The sequence below is a fragment of the Dromiciops gliroides genome, chromosome 5 (assembly GCF_019393635.1).
Source record: "Dromiciops gliroides isolate mDroGli1 chromosome 5, mDroGli1.pri, whole genome shotgun sequence".
Classification (NCBI taxonomy): domain Eukaryota; kingdom Metazoa; phylum Chordata; class Mammalia; order Microbiotheria; family Microbiotheriidae; genus Dromiciops; species Dromiciops gliroides.
In genome coordinates this window covers 301,266,028-301,286,600 of record NC_057865.1, presented here as the reverse complement: position 1 = coordinate 301,286,600, position 20,573 = coordinate 301,266,028, and the positions used below count along the sequence as shown (strand labels likewise).

Here is a 20,573-nt window from a genome sequence, read left to right as displayed (position 1 = left end):
AACCAGTCAGCAGAGTAATAGACACATCTTTTGGATTATACCCCCACCCCCAAATTACTCTGATTCTGCAGAACCAGGTTTTCTTTTATTACAGCTTTAGAAGTGGGCGCAACTTTAGTCCAGTTCCTTTCTTTTACAGGCAAGGGAACTGAGGCCAGAGAAACTGTAAAGGTTGTGCAGCAAATAGCTGAGCAAGCCCTTGAACTCCTGTTCCTGAATTAGCCTGTTTTGTTCTTGCTGGAAAACCTCGGGATTTGACCAGGGCGAGAAATCCCCTCCACCAATCTCTGAGCATTTCCTGGGGCACCATCCTGCTAGGATGTGTCTGAGGTAAGACTCGAACCCAGGTCTTCCTGACTCCAAGGTCAGCCACTCTACACACCCTCCAGTAACTTCTTATCTGGCCCTTCCACTGGGAGCTTCCTGGTTCCAGCCATTGTTGTTCATGGACCAAATCATCCTCTTTTAAGAGCTTTTCTTAAACAAACACAGCCAAAGCCAGAGAAATGAAGGCAATAAAATGGGCTGTTCCAAAAGACCGCAGAAAAGGGAGTGATGTTTCTGGCCCCAAATACAACAAGAAATAGAAGTAAAAACTTGAAAATGCAAGCACCTCCCCTGATGGTGCCCTTTTCCTATCCCATCCCTTCTAGTCTCCATCCACAGGTCCTGGGCTCATTTCTTTGTAATTCTCCTCATCTCTCTCTGCTGGATCATCTGTGCTGCCAATGAACATGGCCAAGTCTCCCCCATCCCTCCAAATGTTCCCCTGATCATCTTGTCCCTACCAGCTCTCATCCTCTAGTTCTCCTGGCATTCTGAGCTATGCTTCTGGGAAAGCAGACACCACACCATCCTCCTTCCAGGACTTTCCCTGTTCTCACTCCTCAGCCTTCTGCTCTTGCCAGAGTTCTTTGGGTTTGGGTTTTTTTTTCCTTTTCTTTTTTCCTTTTTTTTTGTAGGGCAATGAGGGTTAAGTGACTTGCCCAGGGTCACACAGCTAGTAAGTGTCAAGTGTCTGAGGCCAAATTTGAACTCAGATCCTTTTGAATCAGGGCCAGTGCTTCTCCACTGCTCCACCTAGCTGCCGCCTTGCCAGAGTCCTCTTATCAAATCCCACATCACCCCGGAGCTCTCTGTAGTCTTTGTCACTATTGAGCACCTGTTCTGCTTGGATATCCCTCCCCTTTAGGTCTTCATGACATTACCTTCTTTCGCCCCCTCCCCCTGCCCTTCTGACTGCTCCTTCTCATTCTCTTTTGCCCGTTCATCTTCCACAGGGTAGCCACTAAGGCTCTGCCCCAGCACTCTTCTCTTTTCTCACTACACTCTCTCATTGACTTTACCAACTCTCATCTCGACATAAAGGATTCCAGCTCTATAGACCAGCTTCTTTCCTTAGGTCCAGTCTCACATCTCCAACTGTCTGCTGGACATTTCAAAATGCATGTTCTCTAGGTTTCTCAAATGCCACACCCCCCCAACAGAATGGATCACCTCTGCCCCTAAGCCCCACTCATCTTCGGAACAGCTCAGTTTCTGTTGAGGTCACCATCCCTATTTCCATCACTGAAGTTCAGAGCCCTGAAGACAGCCTCCATTCTCTCCCTTCCTCTATCCCCAAGATGACAAATCTTGCCCATTGCACTTCCACAATATCTTTGTATTTTTCCCTTTATCTCCATTCAAGGGGTCTGCCACCCTAGTTCTTCTGCACCCAGGCCTTCATCAACTGGGTTATGGCACCCCCCAGAAGCAACACATGGGAAAGAAAACTGGATAATGGAATGGAGACTTGGAAGGGATCCAGGAGACCACCTCCTCCAGGCCTCCATTTCATAGGGAGGGAAATGAGCGTAAGAGAGAGTGGGTAACTAGCCCAGAAGTACATAGCTCATAAACATAGCAAGACTACTGGAGAAATACTCAGGCCTGAACACTGTCCCCACAGAACATTGGCTTGGAGCTCTCAAGCATGAGTTCTTAGCTGGGGAAATGGTGAAAATGATGCTTGATACCCTTTGACCCAGCAATATCACTACCAGGTCTGTATCCCAAAGAGATTTTTTTGAAAAGGGGAAAAAGAACATAATTGTAGAGAAAATATTTCTAGCAGTTCTTTTTCTGATGGCAAAGAATTGGAAATTAGGGGGATGTCCATCAATGACTGACCAAGCTGTGGTATATGATCATGATGGGATATTATAGTGCTATAAGAAATGAAAAGCAGGATGATTTCAGAAAAACCTAGAAAGACTTATATGAACTGATGCAAAGTGAAGTGAGCAGAACCAGAACATTGTATACAGTAACAGCAACATTGTAATGATGATCTACTATGAAGGACTTAACTATTCTCAGCAACACTGTGTTACAAAATAATTCCAAAGGTCTCACAAGGGAAATTGCTATTCACATCCAAAGAAAGAACTTATGGAGTCTGAATGCAGATCAAAGCATACTTTTTCACTTTATTTTTTTCATGCTTTTTTTTCCTTTTGGCTTGTTTCTTTCATAACATGACTAATATGCAAATGTGTTTTACATGATTGCACACGTATAACCTATATCAAATTGCTTACTGTCTTAGAGAGGAGGGAGGTGAGCAAGGGAGGGAGGGAGAGGGAAAAATTTGGAATGTAAAATTTTCAAATGAGTGTTAAAATTTGTCCTTACGTGTAATTAGAAAAATAAAATGCTATTTTTTAAAAAAAGAAATTGGTGCTTGAGAAAAGTATCTGTGGCAGAAGAAGGCAGACAGCCCCTCCCCAGGCCCTTATCTCCCAATGCTAACACAGTAAAAGGCTTGATTGGAGTGAGCCATATTGTATAGAACCAAACCACACACTATTTAGATTAGATAGCCAGAGATACTTCAGCCCACATGGGACTAAACCAGGAAAGTCAGAGAAAAAAGTCAGGCCTCAAATTCCCTCCCCAACCCCTCCTGCCCCCCACCCTGCAGTCCCCACCACCTCTGTGAACATGTCAACACCTATTTAATCAGTTTGGCAAAATCTGGAATGATAAAATTGGCTCTTTCCTCCCCTTGGTTGGATTGTTTTCCACTCAGCCTTGTATTCTTTCCATTTACAACAACATGTTTTTAACAGAATAATTAAAACTTGATTAAATTTCCACTGTTTGTGGGAAACAGCTTGGCACTTGCTGAGGACCTACTATGTTCCTGGCCCTGTGGAATGTGCAGGAACAAATCCATTCCAGCCCTTCTGAGCTTCCCATCTCCCCGACCCCCTACCCCAGCCTGCCCAGGTGAATCTGGGAAGCTGGGAAGGGAAATGGCATTTCTCATCTCCATACCCCCAGAATCAAACACAGGGCCAGGCACAAGAGAGATTTAAAGGGGTTCAATTAACTGGGCTAGAAAACAAACACATGAAATTTGCTTTTCTAGAGCACTGTTCTCCAAACATTCTTGATTAGGAACACCCGTCAGCTTTTTTTTTTTTTTTGGTAGATGTGCTATGCTCCAGAACAGCAGGGATTTTGCCAATAGCACCCACAAAGCAGCTCCAAGGATGTCTAGATGAAGGTAAGGCTATAACTTCCCTGAAGGGCCGAGAAGGGGGTGCTTGGGAACCCTCACCAGGTAGAGAGGGAGCATGAGGCTGTAGGAGCCAAAGATGATTAGCGACTCCGGGAGGGTGGGATGTGCCCCCTCTCCCCTTGGGATCAGGCAACCAGCCCCGCTATGGAGATCACTAGATCACTGTTCAAGAGCACAGTGCTGAGATGTTCCGGGATCTCAAATCAGCGTTATAAGCCCTGAGTGCTCTGTCTGGATGACTGTGGGCAAGTCACTAAGCCTCAGTTTCCCTATCTGTAAAATGGGGATAATGATACCTTTAGTACCTTCCTCGCTGAGTTGTTGCAGAGCTCAAAGAATGTGTAGACAGACAGATAGTTAAAGAGAGATAAAGAGATATAGCTACACATAGGTAGATATCTATAGCTAGCTAGCTATAGCTATATACATTTCTATGTATACAACCTCCCTAAATTCTCAATCTGAGATAGATATAGATGGGTCTATCTGCCTATAGCCACCTATTTGTGTGTGTGTGTGTGTATGTGTGTGTGTGTGTGTGTGTGTATGAGAGAGAGCACTGCACAGATTAAATCAATCTTGACATGTCACTTATCATCGCTCCCATTTGCCAGCTTTAGATGGAGGCCAACAGTTCTCCTTTGGAAAGCCTGGGCTGTCTCCAGGGGCTTCCCGCTCCCTTCCCTCTCCACCTTTCATCCATTCCACCTCTCACCTCCCTGGCTTGCTCCCTCTTTTCCCAGTCCCCACCCTTATCCAGAGCCTCCATGGCACCCACAAGGGAGCTTCCTATTGTCACTCTCTGTCTCCCCAATCCATCTGGCCTATACCCCATGACTGACCCTCCTTGCAAACACCTGGCCAAGCATCTCAGCCTGTGGGACCACCTTCCCCATCCTATAGGCTTGAGACCCCAGAGTCTCTCTGCTTCCTCTTTCACCTTCACTCCCTCACTCCAGCCCAATCTATTCACAGATTCAGGATTCACTAGATACCAGAGATGGGGGGGACTCCCTGGAGATCCTGGACCCCAGCACCCTCATTTTATGAAAAGAGAAATTGAGGCCAGCAGCTAAGGGAAAACCTTGCAGATGGGTCTGCTCATGAGGCTCTGTAATTAACACACAAGTGCTGAACACACTGGTGAAGGCTAGCCCCTACTGCACTTCCCCTGTAACAGAGACTATGTTGGAAATGGCTGTTAAATTCTCAGTGTGAACATTCACACTGCAGAAAAAAGGCACATGTTACAAATCAGGGACTGATTTACTGTTTGGTTGATTGTCCAGATGGAGGAAAATGATGGAGAAAATGTAAACAGGACAGATGAAGCTTAAAAGAATATCCTGAGGGGCAGCTAGATGGCGCAGTGGTAAAGCACCAGCCCTAGATTCGGGAGTACCTGAGTTCAAAGCCGGCCTCAGACACTTGATACTTACTAGCTGTGTGACCCTGGGCAAGTCACTTAACCCTCATTGCCCCGCAAAAAACAAAACAAAAAAAGAATATCCTGAGTACATCCCCCCACCCCCACCTGGAGAGCCGGTTGTTAAACACTGCCCAACACATGTGACTTGTAAGCCCTCCTTCCCTGCCACCCCCCCTTTTTTTTTTTTACCAATCAATCCTTTCTTACCCCTCAGCTCCTGGTTCTGTCTCTTGCCCCCTACTAGACAGAACACCTCAAGTCAATTCTAGAAAGGTTTAGGAGGCAGCTATGTCCCGACTGGATTCTCTGATTGGTGCAGGAACACAGAAGATGTCACCTAACCCCTATCCCAAGGAGTTTCGGACTCACTTGGAAGGCCAGCCATTGCACACTTCCTCCACGGTCATGCATCCTTCCTAAGTTCTCAGCCCATGAAAGCCCTTCTTACCCATAAGGGTGGCCACATCCTCTACTCCCTTTTGATTTCTGTTGCCTGTTGAATAGCTCATGCTCCTCTATCCAGCCTTCCAGACTCCACTTCCCTGCCAGCCTCACCCTGTGCTATTCTCCTCCAGTCTATGCTCTCTCCCTGGCACCCTGTGCTCTCCGGCCTCCATGCTTTGGGTCTGCATTGTTCCCTAGGGCCAAATGTCTGCCCTCTCTCCCCCTTTTGTTGGATCTAGTCTGAAAAGTCCACCCAGTAGAGTCCAAATCAATTAACATAGATGTAGATTTCAACCTTAGAGATCACGGAGTCCAACCTCTTCTTTTTATGGATGAGGAAACTGGGGTTCAGGGAAGGGACATGGCTTCCCGGAGACCACAAAGGCCTTATCCCCAAAGCCCTGTCCGATGATTCAGCATCAGAAATGGATCCGATTCCATTGATGGAAATGACCTCAGACGCCACTGAGGCTTTGCTGCTATCCCTAAGGATCATGGGACCTTTCCAGTTGAAATCTTTCAGGGATTGTGTCCCCCATTAGAAGGAGAACTCCTTGAGGGCAGGGACTGTTTTACTGCCCAGGTCTTTGCAGGTACAAAGGGAAACTAAGAACTGCTCCATTCACTGACTCACTCTTTGGAGTATCAGAGCCAGGATCCTAACTCCAATCAGGGAGCTCTTCTCATCACTTCACTGTTAGGTTAGGTTGTGTTTTTCCAATAGACACTTGCTACCTAAAGCTTTTCCTGTGAACCCCTGGGCTCCAGTGATGTGCCAAGGATGAGTAAGAAGTTAAAAAAATTCCCCTGGGGCCATGGACAACAAGGAATCGAGCCTTTCCAACAAGAAATGTATGGATTTTTTCCATGCACTCTGCATGTCTGATACCATCTACCTCTGTCCAAATCTGCATGGCTGGCAAGCACAGCAGGCTTCCTCTGCCCGACTCCATGGAGCTCGGCCACCATGAAGCAAACCACTGACAGCCCACCTCTCTCTGCCAACGCTCCCTACATGCCAGGGCCATTGCCACGGCCAGGCTGGGAACAAGCCCAGTTTGTCACCAACAGGCTTTCCTCAACTGACTTCAAGAATCAGATTTCCAGACTTGCTCCTGAGTTGGTCAGTGCAAACACGGATGGCTTCCTGAAGCTGAGGAATGTTGGCTCTACCCTGAGAACTCCAAACAATAGCGAAGGCTCTTTCAGAAGAAAGTGGCCCCTCGCACCACGGGGGTGGCCCGCCCCTCCAGCTCCAGGCAGCAAAGGCCGATCAGCCACGCCCGCCACCTTTTAGGCTCTTAAAAAGCCAAGGCGAGTGCTCGGATGAACTGGAATCTTGGTTCTGAGGAACAGCTGATGAAGCCCCTTCCTCTTCTAGGGCCTCAGATGCAGAATGCTACAGCCACAGTCAATCCTATGTGGCACCAGGGGCTTCTGCATCATTGGTCTCTCTGTTACAAGGAAGGAGTGTCAGGCAATGCCTTCAATGTAAAATAGAGAAGGCGTCCAGCAGACTTTCAAAACAAAACTGAAGAGCAGCCTCAAGTGGTGATCGGGCCCAGATCTTGGAGTGGGAGGGCAAGCCTGGCATCTTTCACAGACCTGTAAGGTCTGAGGATCAGGAGTTCGGAGGTCATCCCGGACAGCCCCTTGCTGGAACCAGAGATGGCTCTTGATTCCAAGCCGAGGTGCCTCATACCCCTTGGCTACAAAATGGCATTTGAGAGGGGCTCAGCCGGCAGAGGCCTTGTGGGCCTGGGCTCCGGGGCCTGACTCTGCTTTTTCCTTACTGTGGGCCCCCAGGAAAGTTCACCAGCCTTAAATTTACTCATCTGTAAAACTGAGGACTAGGAGGGCCCCAAAGGCCCATCCACAGACCAAGAGGCAGGATGTTACAGCCTGAGGCAGCTCTTGGTTCCTAACTAGGCGACCCTGGGCAAATCACTTCAGCTTTCTGGGCTGGGCTTACCGATAATAGGCTTTCCACTCCCTCCCTCGGGGGCATATGGGGAGGGAACCAGAGAGAAAGTGCAGAAAGTCCTTTGTAACTAAGCCTAATACTTAGATACTGTGACTTCCGCAGACACTTAGGTTCTAATCTGAGGATAAATGGCCTCACCAGAAAGACTGAGATCTTCTAAGCTCCCCCCTCCATCCTGGGGCAGGACCCAAAGAGGAGCAGGCATGATGGAGGCAAAGGAGAAAGGCAGACAAAATGCTCTGGGAACACACCGGTAATCAGAGCCGATGGCGGGAAAGCACTCATCAAATTTCCCAAGAGCCCAAGGCATTTCTGCCCTTATTTTCCAGATGAGCCAACGGAGGGTCAGAGAAGTGAGGGGATTTACCCAAGGTCACACTGCTAGTACAAGACTTGGATAGAAGCTTCTGAGTAGTGGGCATATTTGGAGGCTCTCTCTGAGGTCTGTCAGAAATCCCCTCAGACCTTCAAATCTTCTAAGGCATTGAACCTCAGGCCCAATGGGAACATCAGACACGGAGTCAAAGAATGAGGAAGTAGAAGGGGCCCTCCGGCCACACCTAGTCAGGTGCCCACCCAAAACACAAGGTGCCCCTCCTACATTCCCGACAAGAAGTCATTCCTGTGAGGGGGAAGGGAGGAAATCCCAAGTCTAGTCCCGGCTGTCACTAGCTCTGTGCTTCTGGTCCTGAGCTGCCTCATTGGTAAACTGGGGAGCAGCGTTGGACTGGACCAAAAGCCAGTGAAGCATGGTCTCGGGCCCCCAGAGGCCTCTGGGACCCTTTAACGGGGTCTTCCAAGTCAAAACAACTCTCTAATCATGCTGTTATCATTTCTAACTCCATCATTTCTAGGGTATATCAGCAAATAGAATCCACACAAACTTTGGGGAGTCCCCAGTAACTTTCAAGAGTGTAAAGGTGTCCTGAGGCCAAAAAGTTTGAGAAGCACTGGAATGGACACTAGACACTGGACCACCCTATGGGGCTTCCCCATGGGCCACATGGCTCCAGTGGCCGGCTAGCCAGCAAAGCCCTCATCCAGAGATGACCTCCTCAGCCGGCAGCGTGATGCCTGTCCTTGAGTCTCTGTGAGTGACGATGAAATCCTCGACTCCCGGTTACTATATAAAGAAGCACAGCCAGTGGTGTAAACAAGCCGAACCAAGCAAGGAAGGAGCTGATTAATTCTCTGCTTCCCGGGGACCTACAATAATGCAAACCCTCCCCCCACCCCATGCCCGTTTATGCTTTAGAGCTGAGGTCACGCCTCTGGGACTCAGTTTCCTTATCTGTACAAGCGTGGCCTGTCCACGAAGCTCTTAAGCTTCTCTTCCTCAAAAGCTGACTTGTTATTCCTGTGCCCGGGTCCTAGGCTTTGTTCTTCTCCTCTTCTCGATGGGTGGGGGAACGGGGGAGGCGGGGAGGGAATTTAGAACTAAAAATAAATTTAATTTAAAAAATAAAGTTGGCCCGTGTCACCAAACCATCCCCTCACAGCCATTCTAGTGATTCTGTTCTCAGGCCCCTCCCAGCTCCAACCTTCCCTGTTCTAAGGCCTCTCTCAGTTCTAATCTCGGTTCCGAGTCCCTCCCAGCTCTGACCTCCAATCCTCTGTGTTCTAAGCTTCCCAGCTCTGCTATTTAGTGCTCTGTGTTCTGGGTCTTTTTCCCCTCCATCTCAACTAGGGGACAGCAGCTTCTGACCTCAGTGAAAGCAACTCAGGCCACTGTTTGTAAAGGCAGCAGTGACCTAGCACAGACACCCCCCCCACCCCCACCCCCACCCCCCCACCCCCCGCCCCTGCCTGAACTTGCAGGGCCTTTCCAGGCCCTTCTGACTCTCAGGGCTAAAGGGCATTGACTGGTGGAGCTGAGGGATTCGAGATGAGCAAACACAAGTAGTCCAAACCCCTTGTTTAACCCAAATGGAAGCCAATCTAGTCTTAAAAAGGGCATCAGGATCTTGCCCATGGTCACCCAGTCAGTAACAAAGTAACGATGGCAGGATTTGATCTCAGCTCCCCAGAGTCCACACCTTGGGTCCTTTCCCACTCTACACCACAAGCGACTTCTCTCCGACATTCCTTTCAAGCATGTGCAATCACCAGGACTTTCCCTTTCCCCTTGGAGCGCATGGACTTCAGAGAAAGGGAAGCCTGGACTGGGAGACTGAAGACCCAGGTCGTAGTCACACCCCAGTGTTAATTAGGTAGGGGACCCATAGAGAGTTATTTTACCACTCTAAGCCTCAATTTTCTCATCTGCAGAATGGGCATAATGCCAATCCTTGCCCTGACTCATCAGACGAGATCGTTAACGGATGAGAAAGGTTCTGCTGAGTGTGAAGTGCCCTGGATTCCTCTTCTAATAAAAACAATTCCCATTCACACCAAGATTCACTCTTGACAGAAGTGCTTCCTCCCACCAGCCAGGATATCCCCATTTTGTGGATGAGAAAACTGAAGCTTAGATAAGGCCACACAGTTAGAAGGTAGTGAATAAGCCAGAACTGTCGCATTTTGTCTTTGCATCTCCAGGGGCTCGAGCAGTGCCTGACCCCAGAGCGTGTGTTGATCAACTGATTGATTGGGAGTCAATCAGTGTGGGAGCTGGGGTGCTCACTCTGATTTTTGGACTTGTGAAGGCCAGCTGAGCCTGAGGGAGCTCTTTGAGCCCTCCCCTCCACAAAGCTGCACCAGCTCAGGAAGGTGACCTCTGATCTCTGAAGACTGACCCAGCCATGTGTCTGTCTCACAACTGAGGATTTCCAAGCACAAGGCCTCGAGCCCAGGCCTGGATGGCAGCAGGGAAATGCTCCCGAAGAGAGGGAAAGGAAGCAAGACTTGGGCTCAGCAGGCTTTGGGTTGCAGTCCTGGCTCCTAACAGCACATCCAGCCTCAGCTTCTTCATCCGAAAATGGGATGATGGTGGGGCCACTACCTATGCCTTAGGGTGGGGGGAGGGAGGAGCTTTGCACAGTGCCTGTCACAGTTACACCTGTCACCTGCTTAATTAGAGGCTTGTTAATGTACTCAGATGCTAAAGAAACACCACCTATCCTTTTTTGTTTGTTTGGGATTTTTTTCTGGGGCAATGAGGGTTAAGTGACTTGCCCAGGGTCACACAGCTAGTAAGTGTCAAGTGTCTGAGCCTGGATTTGAACTCAGGTCCTCTTGAATCCAGGGCCTGTGCTTTATCCACTGTGCCACCTAGTTGCCCCCAGGCTATCCTTTTAAAAAATAGCCATGATGTCCATAAATTTTGGTCTCAAAGCATTTGTAATTAACAAGAGCTCACTTACAAACACAAAGACTTGAAGCTGGGAGGGACCTCAGAGCCTCCTAAATCCAGCCTCCCCTGAAGCCCAGGGAAGACAGGTGATTCACCCAAGGTCACACACACACACAGGTAGTGAGCAGCAAGGGTGCTAAAGAAACAGGAGGATGTGAGTGACCATGGACGCCTGCCTGCCCTTCAGTATTTCTCTCGTGTTAGCAATTCCATTAGAAGAGCAGCTCATGCTTATCTCAGGCTCTGAGATTTGACCAAGGACTTTCTCTGAAAATCCCGGCGGGAAGAAGGCAGGGGTCTTATTTACTAAGCCCAGCTTCCGGGGAGAATGGCTGGCCTGGTTGACCTCCTCGGCCTCTTCCTGCTCCACACTATGACCCTTGAGCCTGGATCCCCGTGGGGTCAGGTGACTTGCTCAGGCTACCACAGCCAGTAATGGAGGGAGCTGGCAGGCCCAGGTGAGTCTCCACCTACTCTGGGCTGACCTGGCCTTCCCCCTCTGGTGAGCCGGCAGCCCCCCAGCCCTGGGAGCACCCAGCAGAGCCTGAAGCGGCTGGTCCAGGCCACAGAGGCTCTGAGCCGTAGGCAGGTCACTGCCCGTCTCCACCTGCCGGCCTGCCTCTCCCTCCCACCCCTGGCGGGCCTTGGGGCTAATTCTTACCTGACACAGACACCTCCATGAGGGCCTCCAGGGGTCGGTTGTTGTCCAGATCTCGGCTGAGCTGCAGCTCCCCCGTGTCTGGGTTAAGCAGGAGAAGGTTTAGCTCGTTGCCCTGCAGGAAGGTAAAGTTGAGGCTGTCCGAGAGGTCGGGGTCATGGGCAGGGATGCGGCCGATCACCCCCGTGGGAAAGCTGTTGGACTTGGTGGTCACATAGTTGTTGAAGAGGACCTGGAAGTCGGGGAGCACGGGCGGGTTGTCGTTCTGGTCCAGAAGGCGGACGTACACGGTGGCGCGGCTGACCAGCGGGGCCGACGTGGCCTGCACCACCAGCACGTACTCCCGGCGGAGCTCAAAGTCCAGCTCCACCAGCGCCCGCAGGTCCCCACTCAGCAGGTCCAGCTGGAAAACCTCGGGTACATTCCCCTCCACGATCTGGTACATGATCTGGGCATTGGGGCCTTCATCGGGGTCCGCGGCCCGGATCCTCGCCACCACCGAGCCCACCGGGCTGTTCTCCTCCACAAAGAGCTCCAGTTCATCCTGCTCAAACACCGGCGGGTTGTCGTTGATGTCCAGAACTGTCACCTGGATCTCCACCGAGGCACTGAGCGGGGCCGGGCTGCCCCTGTCCACTGCCAGGGCCCGCAGGTTGTACACGGCCACGTTCTCCCGGTCAAGCCGGCGCTGGGTGCGAATCACGCCGGAAGTGGGCTCAATGTAGAAGTCGCCATCGCCATCCTCACCGCCCTGGAAGGTGTACAGGAGGCGGCCGTTGGGCCCAGAGTCTCGGTCGGTGGCGGACACCTGCAGGACGCTGGTGGAAGGAGGCGCATCCTCAAAGACGGAGCCCTGGTAGAAGTCTCGAAGGAAGCGAGGCGCGTTGTCGTTGGCGTCCAGGATGAGGACCTCCAGGGAGGTCGTGTCCGACTTCTGGGGGATGCCGTTGTCTTTGGCGGTGATGGCCAGGGTGTAGGCCGCCTGTTCCTCGTAGTCCAGTTCCATCAGGGTGATGATGGTACCGGTGTCTGGATGAATGCGGAACTGGGGCACCGGGTCCTCCAGGGTGTAGGTGATGCGGGCGTTCTCCCCCGTGTCCTCATCCGTGGCGCTGATGGTGGCGATGGAGGTGCCCACGGGCTTGTCCTCGCGGACGCTCACCGTGTAGTGGGAGCTTTGGAACACAGGCCGATGGGTGTTAGCATCGGTGACGTTGATGAAGACCTGGGCCGTGTGGGAGCGGGTGCCGTCGGAGGCCGTCACCCCCAGGACGTACTGCCTCTCCTGTTTGTAATCCAGCGGCAAGGCCAGGGTGATGAGCCCCCCGCCGCTCTGGCTGCTCAGGGCGAAGCGGTTGCGCGTGTTGCCGCTGGTCAGCTGGTAGGTGATGACGCTGTTGGCGTCCCGGTCTCGGGCCTGCAGGGTCAGGACGCTGCTGCCCACGGCCGCGTCCTCGTTCAAGCGAAGCTCATAGACGGGCTGGGTGAACACGGGGTCGTTGTCGTTCACGTCCAACACTGTGATGGCCACGCTGGCTGAGGAGCTCATGGCGGGGGAGCCGTGGTCCACCGCCTCCACCCCGAAGCGGTAGTGCTCCGCCTCCTCCCGGTCCAGCTCCGCGCACACGGTGATCCAGCCGGAGCTGTTGTGGATCTGGAAGGGGAAGTCGGTCCAGGCGGAAGGGTCCTCTCCCGCCGCGGTGCCCGCCCCGGTGGCCACGTCCACCAGGCGGTAGTGCAGGCGGGCGTTCTCCCCAGAGTCCGCATCCACAGCCTGGATGTGCAAAACAGAGTGGCCCAGGGGCACATTCTCCAGCACTGCAGCCTGGAAGGGGCTGCTCACGAAGATGGGAGCGTTATCATTGACGTCTAGCACCTGCACGTTCACCAGGCCCGAGGAGTTGATGAGCGGGGGCCGGCCCCCGTCCTGGGCCTTGATGCGCAGCGTGTACTCTCGGATGGCTTCGTAGTCCAGGGGATTGATGACATCCAGGCCCCCGCTCAGGGAGTGGAGGTAGAACTGGCCTTTCAGGTTGCCACTGACAATGCTGTAGTGTAAGGCTGCGTTCTGGCCCTGGTCCTGGTCCGTGGCCTGAACTCGAAGGATGGCGGTATTGACAGCCACATCTTCAGGCACCTGGACCACGTAGCGCTTCTCACTGAACTGTGGGTAGTTGTCATTCTCATCCTCCACCAGGATGCGAACAGTGGCTGTAGCACTCCGGGGACCAGGATTGCGGCCCTGGTCATTGGCCTCCACCAAGAGCTGGTACTCGGCTACTTCCTCTCGGTCTACCACAGAGCGAGTCCTGACCACCCCAGAGCGGGGATCAATCTCGAAGGCCCCATCGGCGCCCTCCAGGAGTCTGTAACGCATGTTGGCATTGGATGGGGCATCCCCATCAGTGGCACGGATGGTCAACACCTCATAGCCCACCTCCAGGTTCTCCCGCACGGTCTCCCTGTACTCCACCTGCTCAAAGACAGGAGTGTGGTCATTGGTGTCACTCACAGTCACCGTGAGGTAGGTGGCCCCAGAACGCTGGGGGGATCCGTGGTCCACTGCTGTCACTTTCAAGACGTGTGTGTCTTTGGTCTCCCGGTCCAGGGGCCGGCTGGTGGTCACTGCTCCGGTGTCTGGCTCGATGTGGAAGTAACCATTGGAGCGCTCGTCGAACAGTGCCTCCATCTGGTAGGTCAGACGGCCGGCCTCGCCCTCGTCTGGGTCCTGGGCACGCAGCTCGATCACGGGAGTGCCGGCTGGCTCATTCTCAGGCACAGAGACCTGGAAGCTGGGAAGCTGGAACTGAGGGCTAGTGCCCCCGGACGTTCCTCTCCTGGCTCTCCTGGCCCCCGCAGGGAGTATTCCTGGCGCCTCCAGAGTCAGCTCCAGCAGGAGCTCGGGGCCCCTTCCCGGGAGCGGCCAGCGCGGGCGCCATGGGCTTGGGCCTGGGCCCGACCTGAGAGCGCACAGCAGGCGCAGGCGGGCTGTGGCCCCCGGCTCCAGGCAGATGGGCTGGAGGGGGAAGGCGGGGCTGCCGCCGCAGCCTCCACTGCTGCCATCCTCCCCTTCAGCGCACCTGCAATCGGGGAAGCTGGTCAGGGCTTCCAGGGCTGCCCACAGCTCCGCAGGGCCGCGCCCTCCTCCCTCGGGGTCCGGGAAGCACAGAGGGGCAGACGAGGGGGAGGCTGGGCCCGGGCTGGCCCCCAGGACGGTGCGGGCTGCCAGGTCTGGGATGCGCTCTGGTTCCCCCGTGGCGGTGGCCACGGAGCCGCTCTTACGCTGGCCGCGGGCGCAGGCTCGGCCCGGCACAGTCACAGCCAGGGCCACCGCCAGCGCCGTCGGGGAGCGGCGGGAGGAGATGTTCACGTGCAGCGGCAGCTCGCAGTCCCGGGCTGGCGACCCCGGCAGCCTCAGCCTTCGCCCCCACGGGCCCAGCCGCAGCCTCCCGTCGGGGGTCAGCTTCAGCAGCGGCCGCAGCCCCGCGGCGCTGCGCTCCCAGTTAAGCTCGTATCTCCAGGCGGGCCCCAGAGCCAGGTGCCTCAGCCGGGGGCCACGGGTGGCAGCGGCCGTGGGGTGCGCGGGCGGCGCCCCGAAGGCCTGGGGCAGCAGGACCAGGACGAGCAAGGCGCTGCCTCCGAGCAAGAGGAGGGAATGCAGCAGCATCTCGGGCCCCGGCGGCTGAGGCCCCGGCGCCATGGCCCCGAGCCCCAATCCATGCATCCGCCGCGGCCGCCCGGCAGACTCCTCATGCGGCCGGCCCCGGCGGCGCGGGGAGGCGGGGACCCCGGGCTCCGCTCCCAGCCCGCCGGGGCCCGGGCGCTGGCAGCAGCCTCTTCCCGGCCCCGCTGCTCCTACCGCGCGAACCAAAACTTGCCTCCAAGTTGCTTCCAAGATGGCTTCTGGGTGCCTCCCCCGGGAAGGCGAGAGAGCCGCGTCCGGGACCCCGAAGCGGGCTCCCGATCCTGGTCCCGGCCGGGGAAGAGGTGAGGAGAAGAGAAGGTGTCGGATCTGCCCAGCCAGGAATAGCAGGGAACAGTGCGGTGGAGAGGCAGCAAGGGAGGTCGCGGGAGGAGGGGAGGGCAGCAGGAGAGCCCGGGAGCGGCCGCCGGGAGCTAGGCACGGAGTCTTCGGGTTCTCTGTCTCTCTGGACCCAAGGCTCACTCTTGGGCTCGGGCTTCAGGCTCACATGGCCCAGCCGCGGAGAGCAAGCAGCCCAGCGATCTAGCCAGCTAGCGTGGGAAGCCCGGTCGACCGAGCCCTCGGGGCCCGGAGTGGAGCGGGGCGGGGTAGGACCGGGTGGGGCGGGGTGGGGCGGGGCGAGACGGGCAAAGGCTGGCCGACTGGACCTCCCCCGACCTCCCTCAGCCAGCCGGGACTCAGCCCAGGACGCCTGTGGCTCTGGTTGTGAACCCGGTGCTCCTCTCTCCGAGACTCAGAGCCGGTGGCCAAGTGACCTGCTCTCCCGGGCCCCCAGCGGCGTCCTCAGCCTCTCGGCCGCGCCCCACCACTCTCCCCTCCCACTCGGCCTGGTACAACCCCCTCCCCACCTCCACTCCGCCCTCGGCTCCTCCCAGCTCCCTGCCCTCGGCCCCCGAAGTATTGTTCCTAGAGCCGGCCCCGGGGGAGAGTGATTGAGAGGTGCTAGTTGTTAAGATCTCTATGGAAACCTGAGGTCTCTAAAAGCGGCCCCAGCCGGGGAGGGAAGGGGCGGAGAGCCTCCCTCCCCCCACCCCCTCCAACCCACCCCGTCCCCTGCTTGCTTCAGTGCCGGGCAACCTGAGAGAGGCAGGGCCCGGGCGGGCCCGTCCCGGAGAGGGGCGGGGCGGGGAGGGAGTGGATGGGAACTGGGGACCTCACGACCGCTACTGGGGATAGGCGGCAGAGCTCTCTGTTGTCAGGGTAGAGGGACCCTGATCCTGGCGGCCGATCACGTCCCAGCGGCTGGGGAGTGGTTGGGGCAACGGGCAGCATAGAGAGAAGGAGCGAGTGGGCGAGAGGGCGCCTCACCGGGGAACCGAGCCGCGCCGGTAGGGACTTTTACTGATGGATGGAGTCCCAACCCAAGGTCTCCTGACTCCTCATCGAGTTTATTCACCTGGAAAGTGAAGGGAGATGGGAAGTTGTTAAGAAGTTTCCTTAGAAATTCAAGGAAATCCACGGCGTGGAAGGGACGTTAGAATAAACAAGCTAGAATGTCAGAGCTGGGACAGATCCGGAAGGAACCTTAGAACAGAAAGTTACAACTGGAACGGACCCAAGGACGCCCAATGGTACAACTGCAAGAACCGGGATGTTACTTACAATGAGAAGCAACTTTAGAATACCAAGTTACAACTGGAAATGCACTTGGAACCCAATGCCTGCGCCATACTGCCCCCATGTGGACGAGGGCGGTAATGCGGCTGGGAAGCCGACTCGGGAGTCCGCGAGTCTCCAGGAACAGCTCGAAGCTAAGTCAGAGTTGCGGGGCAGTTTATGGGGCCGGCCGGGGGCCAGTGGCTAATATCGCCCGCGGCCTTCCTCTGCCGGAAGAGAAGCGAAGCCGCCGGGCTGGGAGTTTGGGCCCCACGTACCTGCCAGCCTCCTTTCTCCCTTCTCTGGAGTCCAAGACAAAGGTGCGGATGAGCTGCGGAGGATGCAGCCTAGCTCCTCTGTCCTTCCCCTCAGCGCTTGGCTGGTGCGTCAGGCTAAGCGAGGCACCCTGGGGCTTGGGGGCCCGAAGAGCCCGGACACCTCTGGCACTTTGGGGGGCAGAGATGGGCCGGCCTGCCCTTCTCTGCCTCCTTGCAACCCCCTTCGGCTGCCTTTTCTCTTCTCCTTCCCCTTCTCCTTTCTCTTCTTCACTTTCTCCTCCTTACTTTCTCTCCTCCTCCCCTCCACTGTCTTCACTGCTTCCTTCTTCCACCTTCACCTGCTTCTCTTCTTCCCCTCCCTTTCCCCTCCATTTTCTTTTCCCTCCTCCTTCCGTCTCTCCCATCCCGCTCCTGCCTCCCTGATGAGGAGGCTCACAAAGCTATGTTCCCACCTAAAGACCAGTGAGATGCCTGGCCTCAATGGCCCCAGGGTCAAAGGGGCCCTTGTTGGAGCCTGTTAAACATTTATCTCCCTGAGTAGCCTAGAAAATGAATTGTTTTCCACCAGCTGGGGGATGGGGAGGGAAGCCCATGCCTAAACTCTGAATAGAGGGAGCTTATGCTTAGGCATTTTGCCCACTCAGTGCCTCACAGACCATCGGTCAGTAGTCACTCGATAAACAGTTATTAAACACCTTCTAAGTGCTAGGCTTTGTACTAAGTGCTAGGAATGCCAAAAAAAGGTAAGCGTCCCTGCTCTCAGGGAGCTTACAGTCTAGCGAGCAAGACCACATACAAACAAAATATACATGGGATAAATTGGAAGTGACTGACAGAGGGAAGGCACTGGAGCCAAGAGGCTTTGGGAAAGGCTTCCCATGGAAGGTGAGGCCATACCTGGGATTTGAAAGAAGCCAGATGCCAGGAGGCAGAGGTGAACAAGGAGTAGCCTGGGTAGGGGGTAGAGCGGATAGGCTCTCCTTTCTGTTGCAGAAATTTCACTTCAAATTTACCTGAAAGCCCTGATTGGTCGGAAAACTTGGGAGTTTCCCTGCTTGGGGAGAGGAGTTTGGGGTATGCTTTGAGGGGGTGTGGGAGCCACCCAGCCCGGGATTTCACTTTGTGTTCAGCAAGAACCAAAACCAAACTCCAAGATGTAAGACACATTCAATGCTTTTCTTTCCTCTTCCAAGAAAATGACATTTTAAAAACCCATTCTGTTTGGGGTCTTGGGCTGGCAACTCTTCCTTTTACTCCAGCAAGCATTCTTCCCGAGTGCCAGCTGCCGGGGGCTTAAAGGGGGAGGAGCTGAAGCTTAGCCATGGTCAGACCTGCACCGGATCTTCTAAGCCAGATGCCTTCTTTTCCATTAGGGAAATGAAGGCCCAGAGAGGTGACCAAAATTGCCCTAAGGTACGCAAGGCCTGGAACCAGCAGCCTTTTCATGGGACCAGCTGAAGCATTCTTCCCAGAATCTCCGAGTTAGAAAGGACCAAAGAGATAAACAAGTCCACACCTCCCCTCTTTTACGGAGACCAAAGATCACTCAGACGATAAACAACAGAGCCGGGTGTCAGTCCAGGGCCTCTGAGAGGAAGCCGGGAGTGTTGTAAACAGCACTCTGTGTGGTGCTAAGCCCTGATCTTCTACTTACTTTCCATACCCAGGCTCAGTTTCCTCATCTGTGAAATGGAGGTAATAGTGCCCATAGTGTTTACCTCATGGCATTGTTATGAAGGGCAGTGGAGTTCACAGAGGTAAAGCACTGTGCCAATCTTAGAGTGCTATACTAAGGTCAGCCACCATCATCACCTTCATCACCGCCATCATTGTCATCATTTAAAGGAGGACATTTGGGGAAGATTAGCTCCAAGGTAACTTTTGGCTCTGAATCAGAGGCTCCTGGATTCCTCCCATTCCATCAGGTTGTGGACAGACTCCCCCTCCCCCCCGGAAATGGAATGAAGTTCCCAGTCTTTGCTGCCTTTTCGATTTCTTCAAATGGACACAATGTGTGTTGGTTTAAAGTCTGAATAATTCAAGATTTCTATTGAATCTTACTGGGACTGCTTCTTCCCAAGAATTCCAACCCAGCAGTGTGGAGACTGAAGGTACAGGTTGCTAGAAAGCATCTGCCCACACTGCCCAAGCTCACCCAGGCCAGGCGCCTGGGCGTGGAGCTTTGACTTAGCCAGATGCCACCTTTGAGAATCAAATGGATACATGGTAAGAGAGCCCTGGACTGGGTCACAGCTCCTGGATGTCAAGCCTTGTTCAGATACTGTATTCTCCTTTTCTTTTTGGAAAATGGACGATCCCTAAGGTCCTCCCACCTCTGGCCTTCTCTGCTCTCTCTATTTTCTCTCTGTGTCTGTCTATCTCTCTGTCTCTGTGTCTGTGTTTCTTTGTCTCTTCTCTGTCTGTCTCTGTCTCTATCCCTGTATGTATGTATGTATGTATATTCTGTGTTCTAATGGCCAGTCCTAGATCAGCTATTCCATATTCTGAGGTCTTTGATTTCTGATTGGCTGCTTCTTACACTCTAAGGACCTTCCCAGCTCAGCCCCTCCATGTTCTGAGGCCCTTAGAAGAATCTACAGCCCTATGGTCATGTTCTCATTTTGGGGGGGAGGGTGAGGCAGTTGGGGTTAAGTGACTTGCCCAGGGTCACACAGCTAGTAAGTGTTAAGTGTCTGAGGCCGAATTTGAACTCAGGTCTTCCTGAATCCAGGGCTGGTGCTCCATCCACTGTGCCACCTAGTTGCCCCCATGTTCTCATTTTGACTATAGTTATTTGTGGGGCAGCTAGGTGGCACAGTGGATAAGGCACCAGCCATGGAGGGCCCGAGTTCAAATCCGGCCTCAGACCCTTGACACGTACTAGCTGTGTGACCTTGGGTAAGTCACTTAACCCTCATTGTGCAACCCAATAAATAAATAAAGTGTAGTTGGGAAATGTTTAGTAAAATAAATTAAAAGGGGCAGCTAGATGGCACAGTGGATAGAGCACTGGCCTTGGAGTCAGGAGTACCTGAGTTCAAATCCGGCCTCAGACACTTAACAAGTGCTAGCTGTGTGACCCTGGGCAAGTCACTTAACCCCAATTGCCTCACTAAAAAACAAACAAAAAAAACAAAATAAATTAAAAATATGACTATAGTGATTTGTGTCGTGTTGGGTTATTTATGTATTTGCATTCTCTCTCTTTATCAGAGTTTTAAACTTTTTGTGTGTCCTGGCCTCTTTGGCAGCCTGGTGATTCCTTCTCAGAACAATGATCTTAAATGCAAAAGACAAATTGCCTGCAATTGCAAAGGAAATCAATTATCTGGAAAAGCAGTTATCAAAATTTTAAAAAGACCAGCTCACAGACCCCAGACTGAGAAGCCCTGCATTAAGCTCTCTGAGGACAGGGGCTGTGCTGAGTTTACATTTTATCCCTATTTCCTAGGGGCAGAGCCTCGAGCCTATAAGGAATGTAATGAATACAGCTTTCCTGAGTTGAACTGGGGCCTTGGGGTGTGTCCTCTCCCATCCGTGACACCTTGGCCTCCCTCTTGGCCCTTGGGGGGATCCCATCCTCCAGTCTTTTGGCTTTCTTTGTTTGCTTGCCAACAGACT

General features: G+C 53.7%; 1 protein-coding gene across 1 annotated transcript in view; it reads right to left on the bottom strand.

Annotated features, from left to right (window-relative positions):
* The window catches only part of CELSR1 (cadherin EGF LAG seven-pass G-type receptor 1), a 142,567-nt gene extending 127,492 nt beyond the window's left edge, over nt 1-15,075 (bottom strand). The window contains exon 1 of the mRNA XM_043967738.1: nt 11,379-15,075. Coding sequence (XP_043823673.1) covers nt 11,379-15,075 — 3,697 coding nt within the window. The remainder of the gene's footprint in view (nt 1-11,378) is intronic.
* Between the last annotated feature and the right edge of the window lie 5,498 nt (nt 15,076-20,573).